This window comes from Sceloporus occidentalis, unplaced genomic scaffold (genome assembly GCF_023333645.1).
Source record: "Sceloporus occidentalis isolate IW3139 unplaced genomic scaffold, rSceOcc1.0.p SCAF_61, whole genome shotgun sequence".
NCBI classification, from domain to species: Eukaryota; Metazoa; Chordata; class Lepidosauria; order Squamata; family Phrynosomatidae; genus Sceloporus; species Sceloporus occidentalis.
The window spans coordinates 1,580,411-1,598,573 of record NW_028317041.1 but is presented as its reverse complement, the minus strand read 5'-3'; the positions used below and the strand labels follow the sequence as shown (position 1 = coordinate 1,598,573).

Below are 18,163 nucleotides of genomic sequence, written 5' to 3'. Positions count from 1 at the left end.
TGCCACTACAATCAGAAATCAGACTTTTTCAAGCTGATTATCCCACGTACGCTTCACAGATAAACAAAGCCATTTTTTGTAAAACAAGCGTAAACTAATCCGAACTACATGCTAATTAAAATACTATTAAAGCAACTTGGAATCTGATAATCAAAATTATTTGACACCTAATTCCTAAACCTTTCGCAAACCAAATGTATACAGAAGGGGTGCAGAATTCCAGCCCTTGAAGGCACAAACAAGCCAGGATTTTTATGCTACTTCAACACACAAAACTCTGAACAGTTTAATTTGATAAAATCACTTCAAACAGAGACATACAGACTGACCGGGGACCTCAAGGGATACAGATTGACACCTCTCAAAATACAGCCATTTCTATGAAGGAATTAAGGAACTCCCAGGCTTTAGAATGACTTCCCCAAAATGCAACACGTTGACCCGTAAACATACCCTACACCACAGCCATATTGTGGGTTACATAGTTCCCAACACTAAAATCAGTTTAATCCTCTCGTAAATAATTTTTTTTAATGTTTCTTTTCCAACGCCAATTTTAAAAATAAATAACAGTATTGAAAAAGGACTCTGGTTCAGTTGCTATATATGAGATGTTTTTGATAGAGGGATTGCAGTGTCCCAGTGTGTTATGGAGTCAATGGTTTTGTGTATTTTCCCTGACAGTCAAGCGGATTTAATGATAGGATCCGTGCTATGACATGTGTACAGGACAAAAAATGACAGTACCCGACAGAAACAAACAAGACATAACAGACTGGATAGGGAACCAGGCAAACATGCATACAAGAAGCGACGAACATGTGACACAAGCCAAAACTAAAACTAAGCTAAGCATGGGCCATGGGAAGCACAGCAGCAGAGGTGGGTCTATACACTAAAGGAAGAGTTGGGGTTTTATCTATTATTCTACTATTCAGCATAAAGGGCCGACACTGGAGGGTTTCTCCAGCTAGAAGGGCTGATCTGGCCCTTCGTAATAAATAAGGCTGTTTGAGACTCCAGTGAAATCTCAGTGATTTAAACTACACATTATACAGGGCTAGCCAAGCTCTTCCTGCAGCTACACTGGGATTGGGTCTTGATAATGTATAGTGAAGTCATGGAACGCAGCGCTTCTGCAAACTCTTCTCTAAACCATCCCTTTAGTGAATAGACCCCAGCGAATGCAGAAAGGGAAAACAGCATATGCAATAATTCAGTAATTGTTTAGCAAACGTTTGAAAAAGATTGCACGAATCAAATCAGTAGGGTTTTAGGTGTTATTATTATTATTATTATTATTATTATTATCTTTTATTTATATAGGGAAAAGAAAAAATGTCGGTGCGCTAAGCTAGTCTCAGGCTCAAATAATACAAATGTATAATATGAGGCCTACCAAACAGTGTGAGCATGCTGCAAATACAGTGTGTTGGCTGTACAATGTATACAAAAAACAAAATACTGTCTGCGCTTCTCACCCTAATAAAGTTGGCAACAAATATATAAACATAATATAAATGAGAGGTTTTGGTTATATGAATTGGCCAAAGCATAATTAAGCTCACCCGCCACATCAAGGCACACTCTCAATAGGGTGAGAACCTACTCTCACCTCCTACATAGTGGGCACACAAAGCAGTTTATACTGCTACCAAAACCAAATTAATGTGTTGGGGGAGGTGCAATTAAACCTCCTCCCATTTAACCCCTGGACAGCAAGCTGCAACCAGACTAATGAGGAGCCAACAACCTCAAATATGTGCAAACAGGGAAAAGAAAAAATGTCGGTGCGCTAAGCTAGTCTCAGGCTCAAATAATACAAATGTATAATATGAGGCCTACCAAACAGTGTGAGCATGCTGCAAATACAGTGTGTTGGCTGTACAATGTATACAAAAAACAAAATACTGTCTGCGCTTCTCACCCTAATAAAGTTGGCAACAAATATATAAACATAATATAAATGAGAGGTTTTGGTTATATGAATTGGCCAAAGCATAATTAAGCTCACCCGCTTTGGCCAATTCATATAACCAAAACCTCTCATTTATATTATGTTTATATATTTGTTGCCAACTTTATTAGGGTGAGAAGCGCAGACAGTATTTTGTTTTTTGTATACATTGTACAGCCAACACACTGTATTTGCAGCATGCTCACACTGTTTGGTAGGCCTCATATTATACATTTGTATTATTTGAGCCTGAGACTAGCTTAGCGCACCGACATTTTTTCTTTTCCCTGTTTGCACATATTTGAGGTTGTTGGCTCCTCATTAGTCTGGTTGCAGCTTGCTGTCCAGGGGTTAAATGGGAGGAGGTTTAATTGCACCTCCCCCAACACATTAATTTGGTTTTGGTAGCAGTATAAACTGCTTTGTGTGCCCACTATGTAGGAGGTGAGAGTAGGTTCTCACCCTATTGAGAGTGTGCCTTGATGTGGCGGGTGAGCTTAATTATGCTTTGGCCAATTCATATAACCAAAACCTCTCATTTATATTATGTTTATATATTTGTTGCCAACTTTATTAGGGTGAGAAGCGCAGACAGTATTTTGTTTTTTATTTATATAGCGCCAACAATTTACGCAGCGCTTAATACAATACATAAGTTCAAGGGATATGACAAGACGAGAATTGACAGACTAAGACAAATCGATACATTAGTCTATAGACTTTATGCCAGGTTGTAGAAGCTCATGCTGAGCTGGATAATTCAATGTTAATAGCATGTTATATGTCATCTTTATACACATTTTGGCTAAAAAAAACACCTAAAATACAATTAAATAGGAAGCAAATATAGACTTGGCTGACTTGTCCATGTTGCTTTTGGCCTTGTCTAACGCAGATAGCATAGAAGCTTGACCGCATTCACTAATCAGTACTCAGAAAGTATCGTTTAGCAGGATTCTGATCTCAACTAAGAGGTCCTACAGTGGTTGACGGAAAAGGCAACCTCTGGAAAACACTACACATATGGTCGCAGTTAAGGTAAAAACAGATGTTTGTTACTTTTCCTTTACAGACAGACTTAAAATTACTTTTTTTTCTGAGACTGTCTGATAGAACTAAGAGTCTGAATTGTGAAAAGAAAGCAGACTGGCTGTAATGCGAAAGAGCAGGACGCTGTATACATATTTTTTATGGCCAGCATTATCCATACATACATAGGGACCTCTCACATATAGGAAGGACTCAAAATGAGGAAAAGCAAAGTTAATTACTTTGCTAACTTATATCTTTGTAATTTGTGAGGGGTAGATCAGTCTCAGTGCAGCCACGTGTAGCTTGACTTACTCCATACCAAAGAGAACATAAACATTATTAAAAGAAGGCATGCTTTATTGTAAAATAGATTAAAAATGAAAAAGACTAATTTAAATTTAAATGGGAATCATAGTAATGTGTGGGTACCCTTGTTTTTTCAATATATGAACCACTTTTGTTGTGTACATTCTGCTCATGTCAGGTTTTACTTGTGCCAGTGCTTGTTTGAATTGTATGACTTGCAGAATATATGATACAGAATATGCCCCTGCATTCAAATACCTTGCCCCTCTTGCTATTTTCCAACGTTCCTTGTGCCCCCTTGCGTTCAGAAAATATTCAGTATTAATCAATATAGCCGAAATACCTGAAACATCCCATTGTACAGCGCTACAGAACTTGATGGCGCTATACAAAACAATAAATAATAATAATAATATTCCCAGCGGTACAGGCAAAGAGTTGTATATTAACACCTGTGTCCATGTAGAGGCTCGTGGAAGATATTGGTGCCTAAGTAGCATTTGCTAAAATTCTGCCACAGACCCTGGAGGTGCCTACCCCATGGCTATCCAAGCCTATTGTCACTAGCACAATGTACCAAAAGATTATACATACATGCCCTTTAGATCAAGCGAGACAGTAAATGCAGCTTTCATCCATCCAGTCAAGTACAGATCAATATAAAAGTGGAAAAACAAACTGGCCTAGCCAAGCTAGGAAATACAGAAATTCTGTTTATTCCTAGATTGAGGTAGTCAAATACCAATGAGCATATGGAACAAGGATGGTTGTAATGGGAAAGCAACATGGAGGCGTACAAAATCTTGACAGATTAAATGAAAGACCCATAATCTTATCCAATAAATGTTAAAGTTAACAAGAAGCATGTTGAGATTAACAGGAGCTTTGCCAAGAGATCTATGGACGTTAAATATGTGGTGAGAAACCCTATATCTGTGCTATTTTAGCGGTTAGATAAGTCGCAAAAATTGGGAGGAATAGCGTTTGGCAAAGGTAACGTTATAATCAACATATGAAAGAGAACAAAGGAACAAATTCATGTTTTAGTGGCTGAGAAACACAGAACGTGCCCAACTCTGAAATCATGCAGACGAAGAAATGACAAAATTTAGCAGAAAAGATAAAATTGTAAAAAGTGGAAGAGATGACAACATTGGAATTTCCAATATGAAACAATTATTGTTCAAAATAGATTTTTTTTAAACTGTCTCTTTCTTTCTTTCCTATCCCGACCAAGGCAGAAAGGTTCTTATTTGCAGCTCTGTCAAATACATGATTTAAAACCTTATAGGGAAAATAGAGTATTTATATAAATATGTGTAACCTATTTTAGATAATGGATTCACACTGTTTATTAGAGCAAGATTCACTACCATGCTAGGTCTAGGTTTTATAATTTATAATCCTGACACAATCCTAAAAAGGTACACATTGGGGGAAAAACATTTCATGTTTGGCTTCCAACGCTGTTCGCTAATCAATAGATTCATATTCTGGGGTTTCTCAACGGGTCACATACTAGCCGCCAATTTCTCGGCTATCGCATTTGCTATTTAGTGGACGTAGGGGAAAAAACTTGCAGTTTTTGGGAATAAACTCAAAACTATGGTGACTTGTAGGTATACAGTGCTGGGTCTAATATAAAGTTGCATAAATTAAGTTATTTTGTAGTGATGCTGTCTGGAGGCAAACAAATGCACCCCTCCTTTGTCTGTGGTAGTGGATGAAGGGGGGGGTTTGAAAAATTATGTTGCCTATTACCACCACCAACCACTTAACATACTGTCATTTTTGTGTATGCCTTGTCTACGTAGGATATACAGTATATATATATATATATTTAATTTTAAATGTTTTAAAGCACTTTGGGGCACTTGTGCTTTTTTTCCCGGACATTTGGAATGTAAACCCACCCTGACATGTTTATTGAATAAAAATTGAATTTATTTGTAGTTTACCTAAATTTTTTTTTTCTCAAAGTACTGCTGTATATTTGCCAAGGTTACTAACCTAGGACCCCCTGTTTTCATCTACCTTTAAAAAATATGTGCGTTATTTAAAGAGGGATCACCAAAACTGGTGTGGTGTCCATGGGTGTGGAGTCTAAATTTTTATTATATCGTTTTTGAAATGCTCTACTGAGACATATTGGGCTGGGCTTCAGCCTAGCTATATAAGAAAAAGCCATACAGCAACTGTGAACTAACAAGGTGTAGTCTATTGTCAAGTCCATCTCTGGTGGTCATCAAAGGATTCAAATTATATGTATTATTTACTATAAAGGAATCAATAGGTCTTACACTGGCTCGTATCACAATTATTTTTTAAAATAGTTGAAGCTATACAGCGCAGCAGAAAAAATACATTTATGTCCCGGTTCATGTACGTTAGGAAAAATATTGCGTATACTCTTTTTAGGAATGAATGAGAACAATGTACATGAATGATTATATTAAATATCATTGCAGTCCATTCCTTGAGGTAAAACAGGAAACAATCATTGTCTAAAGCAGAAATGAACAGCTTTTCCCATCAGAGGCTTTACGTATAGCCTATAAGATATACATTCCATTTAGATTAACCCTTACAAAACTAATGGACACAAGCAGACTTGTAAAAACAATACAATGTGGCCTTCTCCAGATATGATGCGGTTAAAAAAAAAGGCCCAGACTAGCCTTGTTCATAACTCTTACATCTGCTGAAATATAATCCCAGCTGCCAATCTGAGACAAACCAGCCAGTCAAAGCAGACACAAGCCACAGAAACAAATGTCACTCAATCGCATTCAGAGGCAATGAGTTCATGGATAATTTCAAACAGTATCTGCTTCTACGAGACTGATGTGGTTGTTAGAGAGACCTACTGCTTTGGCTACCGCATAAAAAGAAAAGACACAGGAGCGGTAATAAGCAGCATAGCATTGTGATGTATGCCTTCTTGCAGAGGTTTTCATTATTCATATCTTAATCTTCTCTCGTATTTTCCACTAATAACTTCATGGGAATTAGAGTGTAAGCTTTCAAGACTGAACAAGTCCCTTGTTCCCTTGCGTAGGATTTCATGTTGCCTATTTCACTGAACATTGAGCCTTGGAAGAGAGCGCCCAGCTTGCATGCAAAGTGCTTTTAAAACTCTTTTTTTAAGTAATTTCCCATTGTACAATGCTGCCGATTGTGATAAACCAATACATTCAGGTATCACTGGATCATCCGGTTGAGCCGTTCTTCCATGGGAAGAAAAAGCAAATTAAGGTACAAAAAGCCAACACCATCAAGCATTACAATGATAAACTATAATGCTTGACGTTTTTTCGTTACATGAAAAGTAAGTGCAGGTATAATATAAAAAGATGTATAGAAAAGTTAAAACATAAAAGGGCTTTTAATAAGTACTCTTGGGACCCATTAATTTGAAGTAGAATGTTTATCTAAAAACACTAAACATGGGTAGCCAGCAGGTGTTTCGTAATCATTAATCTCACAGTAAGACATAACATGATGGGAGTTGTAGTTAAGTAACAGGAAAGCTACATGTTGGCTACCCCTGCAAGACAAAATATGGGTATATGTCAGGAGAAGGCTCCCCCCAAGTCACCATTTTTAGCTCATATTTCCTTGCTCTTTTTAGGTACCAGAATAACAAAGTTAGCACAAAATGTTCTGTTGATGGAAGTCATGGAGCGCCAGAAATGTTCCTAATAAAATGTCTCACCCTCTCATTTACACATTTTGTTCATACATTTCATGCAGACCATGGCATAATCTCAAATTGTATCCTCTGTCTCCTTTCTTCCTACATAATTCCTTTGTACTAGGTGTTTCTAGTATTCATAAAGTCCATTTTTTTATGATTCCTGGTTACAGTATCCTGGGTTAAGTTTATAGCCCTGATCTACATACCAAAACATGTACATTTCTATGGCTCACGTCTTCTATATCAATGATACAACATTTTTATTTAAAGACTATTTTCAGGGTTCAGAAAAGTCACCCACCTGCTGAAGAAAAAGCATTTAGGTTATTTTCTAACGTATCCAGGAAATGTTAACAATGCTACAAAGATGGATGTTGTTTATACTTTATGAAAGATTCACGACCAGGCTCTGCTCTGGAGCGGTGTTTGGATTTAAATAAACCTTTAACTTCAAGTATGAAAAATAATTTACAGGGGGGGGGGAGCAAAAACCCCAACCCTTTAGGTCAGATAAGATATCAGATATGCTCATGGAATGCAGGCAAGAGGGACTTGGATGAGCCCCACCAGTGCCTGTTTATTTAAATCCTGAGATACAGAGATTGCCAAAGAACTCCCTCCTTTAATGCATACAGAACGAATATAACTCACCAAGAGGGGTGGAGGGAAGACACCGAACACCATTATACAACTTAGTCTAAACCAGTCATACTGATTTATGAGCCAGTTTCTGAATACTAGGTGATGGTGCAGTAGTGGGAAGGGTTACTACTGCAAATAATAAGTCCAGGGTCTTTATTGTATATTTTGGGCTATTTATGAAAACGCTATAACTATTTGAGAACAAACTACTAAGTTGGAAATCAGTTGACTTATATTTATTGCTATGGTGATTGCTCGAAAATAGGCACCTTAAAAATAAATTTAAAAAAATGGCATAATGGCCACACAAAAAAAGGAAATCAGAAGTGGCTGGTTAAAATTACTCACCTCTCGTAAAATGGGATCGGTTATCGAGTTGAGATTGACTGCCCCTTCGTAGGTCAAATAGTAAAACACGTTAAGCGCTCTCACAGCCTCTGGGCCTTGCTGCTTGTAGCCAAAAATCAGGTCAATCCATTGGTGAAGCTGACATGAGACGAACTCACTCTCCAGAGCCTACAACATAACCAAAACATGGTAGGTAAGCAACAAAGCATGCAAAATATTATTCAACAAAGCATCTCAAAAACCAAGCCAATGCTTAGCATGTTCATGCAGCATGTCTAAGTCATCGTGGAGGTGATACATACTTCAAAAAGTGTGTAGTGGTTCAGAAAAATGGGACTGTTAGACAAGAATCATTAACAAGGAAAAAGGGGTAATCAAGCATGATTGATCCCTAGGTTCTTTCCTAACCTAATAAATCCAGTAGTACAAAGTGCTAGTCCAAGTGGGCTACACAGAAGGCTTTTCGAAATAGGACAAAGGAAACTCGGAACCTGGAGGACCTACAGAATGTGTTGAAACAGCTTCTCTGCCTTCTCAACTGGGAGAATCGCTTTGACTCCACTAATAAAAAAGGTGGCCATATATCCATGTTTCTATGCATAGAGTATGTCCCTTATTAAGGATCTTATTTCAATGCTAGTCTATGAGATTCAGAATAAGTTATTTCCAATAAATATTTTTTATCTCTCTTAAAAAAAGCTACTTTAAAAAAAAAAAAATCTATTTTGGTTTGAAGAAAGACTACCCCGAAAAAATTAATTTATACAATCCCACTGCATTTAAATAATGCAATGTATAAAGAGATTTAGTATATACAATCAGAATTAGAACCTTAAATTATAGATAAGTCCCTTTTTACCATTTCAAAGATCTGTATGTATGGAACCGAGTAGCAAGTTGTAACTAGGAAATATTTTTTTGGACAATAAAATATTCATAATGTGTTGAAATTTTAAATCCGAATGTATTTAGCAAATACAAAACTGTTAAAAACCTGATAAGAGCCCAATCCAGTAAAATGAACATATGTGATTATAAACTGTTACACGTAGTTTTCAGCTCTGAAATTCAGACGTTAAATAGGTTTATGTTATTAAAAACTGCTTCAAAAAACACTACTACTGGAATGACATATGAAACCTGCAATTGTCTTAATTTGTGTATGGCTCTCAACACAAAAGCCCTAAATATGTTCAAATTACAGCAAGCTGCTTGATTGTCACTGCACTCTCATGTCACATTAATGTATGACAAACATTAAACCATACACTTAAATAGCAATTTATATCATTTAAATGTTTACTGCCAGAGTGTCTCATCACTCATTTAAATGTGACTTTCTGACAGCTAATTTCAGCTAATTTTCTGAGATTCGCTTAATTAGAACTTTCAATCAAACACTTCCACACCTTCAGTCTGCCGTAATGCGTGCGGCTTTCGGAAGCAGCTGATGTGAAAACAGTTTGAAACTAAAATTACATGTGAACTTTGCAAACCACGCGTTACAAATGTTGTTGAGGAAGGAAAAAAAAAAAAAATTGAAGTGAAAAAAGCGAAAGCTAAAAGTAAAGGAAAAATAATCAAAAAAGCCCAAGGACAGGAAAGGTTTATTGCAATAAGAAATGATGCACCCAATAACATACTGTCCTCGACTGGCAAGTCATGCGCCTGGAACAATTTACGTCCACGAAACAATAAGCGGTGGTGGTAGGGGGTGAATTTGTGCCAAGCTGTTTGACCGAACATAATGCAAAACCTAATTTACACCAATAATACTCCAGCTACCTGCACTAATCATTCACATAAATATACCCGCAAAATTAAAACCGTAAAACTCAGCATTTAATCCTATTAAAAATTAATGCATTCATAATTGCTTAATAAGAAACAACCACCAGTGATCTCATGAGTGTGCTTACGGGCTATAAAATTACACGGTGAGCAGAATGCAACGGAGGAACATCGCGACTGTGGTTAGGGAGAGGCCGTGCCATTTTAAAACAAGAGCGGCATCAACATTAGACTTTCATTGAGCCAGGTGGCTGAAACGGGTTATCATATGATTGCTATGGCAGCTCCGGAATAACTACAACTCCATTGTTTTTGAAAGGATATCAGATATCCAACAATTCGGGAAGTCGGTATAAAGGATTATTAGTACCAGCTTTTAATAATGTATAAACACACAAACATTCTACAGGTGCCATCACGCAGTACATAAAGGCTGGGACTGGTCTGCTTTGCATGTCATATTTCTTTGGCTGATAGCTACAGAGACACCTTAATCACAAACCAGGGGAAACACATCAAACACATCATGAAAAATACAGGATTTATCCTCAATCAAAAATTCAATAATGCTTATAACACTATACCATGTGCATTTATTAGTAGCCGCAGCATCGTTCTAATACTGAAGAGAACATGTGGACCTGCTTAGTAGTTGTTCTGATGCATTTGCTTTGATCATGATTGTGTCTGCCTGAGGGCAAACGTTCAATGAGTTTACAGTGTATTTCATAGTTTAATAAAGACAAGAGTTAAATAACTGTAATGGCGAAAGATAAAAGACATGAGGCATCTGCTGAAAGGTTATTAAAGGTGTGCATCGGGAAGGGTATGTTGATGAGACTACTTTAATATTCTCTCTCTGTACCAAAGAACACTTCATCACAAAGCAGTATCTCTTGCTCCTCTGAAACCAGCAGTCTCCCAGGGCATATGTAGGCATTTCTACAGACTGCAAAATGAATCCCAATAACTTATACCACAGTCCTTCAAAGTTTGTCAATCGGATCCACCAGAAAAACTCATCACACGCACAGGTCGATCAGTATGAGAAGACACTATGTGATCCTATGAGGGGACCATGAATCCCAGTGGCTTTTGAGGCTTCGGAGGACATACTTTGATCTATCATTTCAGCAGTTTGAGTCAAGCATCACTAGACAGCTACAGAGATTCTTTCTATGGTCAGGAGACACCTTGGCAAGGCCACAAATAAATCTCATCAAGTGACAAAAACTGGAAACATAAAAAAAAAAGTCTCATGAAATCCTGGAAAATGAAACAATGCGTCCTTAGCATCTTGTTTAACTAGAGTTAATTAAACTTGTGTGCTATCGTAATATTTTATCTAGAACGTGAAAAGACAGATTTGTCTCCTTCAAACTTTGCAAACAAGCACTTGACTGAAAGGCACTTGTAGCCACTTGATGTGTAGGCACAGTTGGTGAAGGGACATCCTTGTTACCCCTGATGCTAAAGTAATGCCAGCCATATAACCTTGAAGATTTGTTTGTTGTCGTCATTTTTCAACAGGGCACATGAAACAGAAAGGAAAGGGAACAACTATACATTTTTTGGCGATAGAAAATGTTTTCCGCAACTATATAAATGTACAGATGGTAACAGAGGTACCATATTTGCTTCAGGGAAACATAGGCTGGCAAAATCTGAACACGAAAGGACAAAACGAGAGAGATCTCAAACATATACACCCGTTAGCAGATGGATTTCAAGATTAATCGTAAGAGAGAATGCACAGAAGGGATGCAATTTTCTGTTATTCCCGCTCTGTTAGGCTAATAAGCTACATTTTTAATGTGAAATGGGATGCAACAATAAATTATCCCCAAGAGCAATGCCTGTAGAACACAGCTTATAAAAATTGTAACACATCAGAATGAATCACCCGCTATCAATATGATGCGTTTTCTTTCATGTGTTTATTTAAGAGCTCGGTATGTCACGATGCTGCTAAAACTTTCCAGTCTAGAATTTAATACATACAACGCACAACATAGAAGATGCTTACGCTGCATAAACAAAACTGGCTTTGCCTACCAGTGAAATGGTTGCCCTTTAGAACACCAAAAGAAACAAACCCTTTACACGCAGAGTCCAACGATAAAAGTTATGCATACGAACGATGCCGTACACTTCCACCATAGATAAGACGGCAGATGGAAAGGATTTGCCAAGTGTACAGTCAGAACGCTGCTCTGCACCAGAGGGAACTTCCAATCAATGGCTTCTTTAATTTTACTCTTTGCTTTCACAGAGAGATTGCCTCATTAAGGTTCATTAAATATGTGTAAAGCAAAGGGTCACTAACATCGCTTCCCCCCTAACAAATCCAATCAATTGACAGCGCTCCCAGAGCTGATGCCGAACATCAATTATGCCCAATGTGTGCTTGGAGGAAAATCAGTAAAGGAAAACAAAATCCACTTTAACGTCCAATGGAAATACGATATTACGCAATGCAGTGGATTTATGGGAAAATAAATCAGAGCCTGAAGTCCAATTGTTAAGACTCAAATGGCAGTAAGAATAGGCTGTCTTGTGAAGCTGCACACAGATTGTCATCGAAACCCCCCCGGGAGTCATATGTGCCTTGACAAACTGTGTCCGACCAATATCTGTTTTCTTAATGAGATCCACGAAGCATAGGCACTGAGGCACCTCGGATATGCAAAACTGTACACAATGCAGATGCCATACTCAGAAACGTTCGTTCCTACCTTAAACACTTTTTAAAAATAAATAAGAACAAATTCAAAGTACAATGCAGTTTCAGCAAAATAATACAAAACAATCCCTAGTGGCAAATAATTACTTGCTGGAACCTTGCAAGACCGAATTAATTATCGGCATCCTACCTGAAGAAATAGCTTTAGAAGAATATTTTATAAAAAGTTTTATAAGCATTTTTTTTGTATGCAAGAGCTCTTTCTAGGCAAGTAACCAAATGTACAGTAACAAACTCAGATAGATAGATTGCTGGCTCCTTCGTTACTACTACCTTCAAGCAAAATGGGATGGATTCGCTCACGAGTCTTAAGGACTGAAATCACATTGCAATACAAAATGGCAGAGTACACTGGGGTAGTATTAGGAGTTATTTAATGAATCAAACAAAAAGGATTAAACTGGAACAAAATATATGTTTCACAATCAAATACTCAATTGCTCTTACTCTTGCACTTTTCATAATGACATACGGTATTAAGCATGAGGATGCTGTAAACGACTGCATGAGTCTTTAGTTGAAGGATATATATATATATATATATATATATATATATATATATATATATATATATATATATATATATTTATTTTTATTTTTTTATAGGCTTTGTAGAGAAAATAGGTTTGTATAACTCTTTTAGTGTTGGGCTTCCAAAAAAGTATCACCTTTAACTAAAGACTCCATTTAGGCTATTTGAATTTTCCTATTTATATGCTCACTGTACTGACCCTACATGGCGACATCTCCTGAAAAGCAAATGGTGCAGGAAACTGAAATATTTTAATTGCTGATGACCTATATACAATAACCAGCCAGTGGAAAGATCAGGATACATTTACATTGAACTTACGTAGAAGGAATATAAGTAGCATGGGCCACATGAATTAGTCGAATGATTGTAGAAAATATGCTAAAGCCGAAGAAAACCTAAAAGCCTCAAGAAAAAGAATAAAAATGTAACATGAAATAGATTTTAAACGGCTGGTCACTTCAGCTTTCCAGAGATGACAAATACTACCTATGATCCTTCTGAATGTATTATACAAAGCCCAGTACTTGAAATGTTACTTTTTTATATAGTCATATGCCTTAAGTATACATATAAGGCATATATATATATATATATATATATATATATATATATCACATGTAAGTAAAGAAAGCTCAAAAGGATCTGCAATACCGAAAGAAAAATTACAAATATACATCTACTTATTTTATCAAGACAATCTCAAGAGTAAATGGCTTAGATGAGCAGGAAACAGGATTTTACTAGACCTGGCGGCGCAGGATAATCCATGTTCAATAGACTAAACTTGGCCTGCAGGGCTTTGCTGACACACACACACACACACATGGAACTAAGGTCCACCGTTACCAGTGGCCACAAGGAGATACAGATAACATCAGCTTCCACCCACAAAAAAACAGGAGCGTTGTCTGTCCGTGCAATATACAACTATCAAGTTACCTTTTAAGATGAAATACAAAAATGGGTTTTGTAAACTGCCGTCTTCTCTTAAAAACCATACACAACTGCATAAAAAAAATGATGTTTACGTTCAAAGATGTTATGCTTAAAAATCAAGCTCTGGTTTGATCTTCAAACCCAGAGAAACAAAAAGACCAGGATATCAATCAACCCAACAGAGGGCCAGAGCACCATAAATGCTTCCACGTCATCGCTTAAAAGTGTACTGTTTTGGGTTTTGGTTTTTTTAAATTATTTTAATGGGGACAGAAAAAAAAAAAAATAATGTTGCTACGTTTCTCTATATCTCCTACGCATTCTTGTCAGAGACAATTGAGACTCCTGAGAAATTCTGCATTAACTCTCACATCCCTAACTTGGTCTCACAGGCTTTAATGCTGAGGAATGATGGGCTTATTTCTCTAAACACGAGTCCCCTTTCCAAGGTAGTCCACAGAACCCATGATAAGGTGAGGGTCGAGGAGACTTTTTTTTTTCTTTGATTTGTACAGCGGAAAAAAAAGTTCATTTTAGAATGGGGAAGAATTCCTTCTGAAGCTTTGAAGAAAAAAAAACCCGTGTATGTAAACGTGAGCTTCCCCTTTTACTGCCACAAGTCTGGAACACATTGTGCTGCAGCTCTTTCTAACAGATTAAGAGGGTTTAATAGGGGCCTAAACCCAAATGCAAAGGGCTCTCTGCAGAGAGCTCACTAATGAGCCTCAAGCTTCAAGCAGCAGCTTTCAAACATAATGGCTTCATGCAATGCCACCCCATGAAAGAATGCAGCTAGCTATACGATGACGGCCATTATAATAAAGGACTGGGGCAATTAACTCTGATTTAAAACCATCTAACTGGAGAAAGAAGTAAGGGGCTGACGGTGTCACAGGGAGGAAGAGATGGAAGCCGCCCCTGCCTACATACACATTTTCATGGAAACTCTTCAAAAAAAACATAAAAACAAAGAATCTTGGTTTGATACAAACACTAAAAATAAAAATTAGCTTGTGATTTTTATTTCTATACTGTATATATATATATATATATATATATATATACACATACATATATTCAATTATTAAACATACACATATATCTGTAACTTAAGTATGTTTTCTGTCATGCAGAAGTGTTGTCAAATGTATAAACAATTTAAAATAAACTGGTAATTCAGAAGGAAACAATAAAGGAGTCACCGCATGTAATACAGATTCTAAAAAATAAATAAAATGTAAAAAAACTCAGTTCCTATTCTATACCTGCTGGAAAAGTGGCAGAGCTCAAGTATTTTCGCATGGTGGTAGCACATGCAGCTAACCAAATGTTTATGCAAAGCTTCAGATTTATTTGACAGCTTTACACCTTTGAGCATGATATAATTAAATGTTTAGACAGCCAAACAAAAACTATATAAATCTGAAAACTGTTAAAACTTACAGCATCTAAAGTCAAAATGATGGAAACCATCGCAGGCAGTACCGTGACATGTACCCCTGCGAGCTCCTGCAAAGTGTATACTTTTTTTTTTCTTTATGGAGGATATACAGGGAGCTTTATTTGCTAAATTTAACCCCTAGAGCTCTTGTAAATAACCACGAAACCATAGAGCAAAGGGGGGATTTTCTTTACGACGGTAAACTAAAAAAACTGCATAAAAATATGCTGCAGTTGGATTTAAAACTTTTGAAGCCAATACGACAATACGGATCTACAGCATTAGTTCTTTCTGCGTATAACTTGCTGCTGCAATGCATAAAGGAGTCATTTCTTTTTAAAAGCGCTGCCTTTGATGTTCTGTTCGCGTACACTATACCTTGATGCAGAACTATAAATAATCATGTAGCTGCCTTCGGTACAGAGAAGAGTCTGTCCCACGTCCAGAATACAAAGTACAATAATTTTCCACATTTACTCCATGTTGTTGATCTAATTTACCGATAAATAAAAATCCTTGTACATTTACAGCTAACTATTTCAATGGAGCAGAGGGAAGAAAAATAAATAAGCAGAATTAAACAAGATAGTGGCAGTAAACACAATATACCTTAATTTGTGGTTGAAACCTTTAAAATAATTTTGTGATGGATTCTTATGATGTACCAAAAAAGTGTTATATCTAAAGATTTTTTTGTTTACTTGTATTCTAAAGGCATTTGTCAATATTAAATGTGGTATCTAGTAAATTAAAAATAAATTTTTATTTCATTTAATTTGCACTGCATCTTCACAGGTAAAAGCAATTCACTCAATAGTTTCAACATATTAGAAGAAGAAAAAAACTAAAATGAAGTATATTTCTATAAACAAAATGCCTTTATTTTAAGGTTGTTTTTTTTTTTGTTTTAAACTTCAAATAAGTTGTTTTGCTTCTCTTTTTGGGTACATGTTCTTATCCTGTATAATGTCACTAAAAAAGTATTGGAAATAATAGCCTAATAATAATCTACAAATAATTACCTTTAAACTATCATTTTGATCTACATAATTGCAACCTCATGTCTTTGGCTGCTCCCCTTAACCATGTTATGCTGATCGTGAGTTTTGTTATTCCTTCCAGCAAGGGAAGTGCACACCGATATTTTGTGTGAAAACAGTGACCCTTTTGTTATTTAATAACCTAAAATGGGATACCACGAAGAAAATAAATAAACCATAATTATAGAATAATTTGCAAGTCATCTTAGTTACAAAGGAGATCAGAGAGAAATCCGGACACCTAAAAAGAATTATTAAAAGCTATAACTGCCTTTGCAACATTTTCCTTCATTTGAGCATCAGTTGCTTTAACAATGCTTTAAGTTGTAGTAAAACATCAGTGTAAGAAGCTATAATACACATTAAAAGCTTTACCGGGCAAATCATGTATTTAAATGTGTTACGAAATATTTATTTATTTATTTTTTAAATATATATACACAAACATATATTTGTATTTATATAATATACAGAAAAATAAATATACAGGCGCTCACACAGTATACAAACATCTATAAATTATAAGTGTGTATGAACAAATCATATTTTATGAATCAATATTTTAATTATGTATTCAAGGATTCAAAAGCCATGTCTATTTTGCTAAACACTAACTACTCACTGGATTCCCCAAAAATATCTTACTCAAAATACTTACTCTTGTGAACAGAACAGCCATTTTAAAAGCGCTCTGTTCTTGGGATACCAAGATACAAATAGTGACTCATTTTTGCATCCAATCCTAATTAACTGGGCAGCGGCAAGGACATGAAAATTAGTAGTATTTAGCAAAGCACTATGTTCTCTGGATATAGATATATTTGAGAAGTTTTACATATTGATCAGCTGAGACCCCAAACCGGCTGAAGCACAAATGGTTTTTTTCCCCCAAACGCAACATCTTTTATATTTTATTCTTATGGTAAAACAAATATATACGTTTCCAATAAACAGATATTAATACAGAAATAGTCACTGCAAATTCAATAGATTTTTACTGTAAACAATATTTTTCCTAAAATACACTAAAGTAGATCTTCACATCCTAGCATTAACGTTATAGGCAATAAGAATGTTTCCTTATTTCTAAATTGTAACAATTATTTAAAGTATGGGTCTATGATTGAATACTCATTAGAAAAGCCATATAACAGTCTCATGTTTGCTGCTCATGGATTGGAAAGCAAAGCATCACATTTATTCATGGAGAGAGAAGATATTCTGAAAATCTGAAAAAATCTCCCTAATGGCTAACTTCTTTATCTTCTGCAGATCAGCTAGAGAAAGGAAGCTTAAGGCTGGTTCTGGCTCATATTTCCCGTAAGCCGGGATACACTAAGCATTGGGCCTGAGCCCACAACGGCCTTTCCAACCTTAATTCTGTTCAAAACAGTACACCTATATAAAGTCACATGTGTAGTAGATTGACAGCAGCTGTAGGTTACCATACATTAACATAGTGATAAAACAAAATTCATCGGAAATAAGAACCATCAACTCCATTAGTGAAGAATTTGTGAAAAAGACCGCCACAGTGATATGCACGTACAACAAAGATAAACCAAACAAAAAAACAAAACACAACAATGTAACAAGTGCCTGGGCTTGGTGAGGATGTTACAGCGATAAGCAAATTTACTTCATTCCACTGACCATATTACTGAAAATGTTAAGCAGGAGTCACCAAGGTAAAAA

The 18,163-nt window shown here is 36.2% G+C and overlaps 1 protein-coding gene across 1 annotated transcript in view; it reads right to left on the bottom strand.

Moving 5' to 3' along the window:
- LOC149287394 (lipopolysaccharide-responsive and beige-like anchor protein) overlaps positions 1–18,163 on the bottom strand; it is a 269,868-nt gene that overhangs the window by 34,739 nt on the left and 216,966 nt on the right. Inside the window, exon 47 of the mRNA XM_089492899.1 lies at positions 7,983–8,150. Coding sequence (XP_089349025.1) covers positions 7,983–8,150 — 168 coding nt within the window. The remainder of the gene's footprint in view (positions 1–7,982; positions 8,151–18,163) is intronic.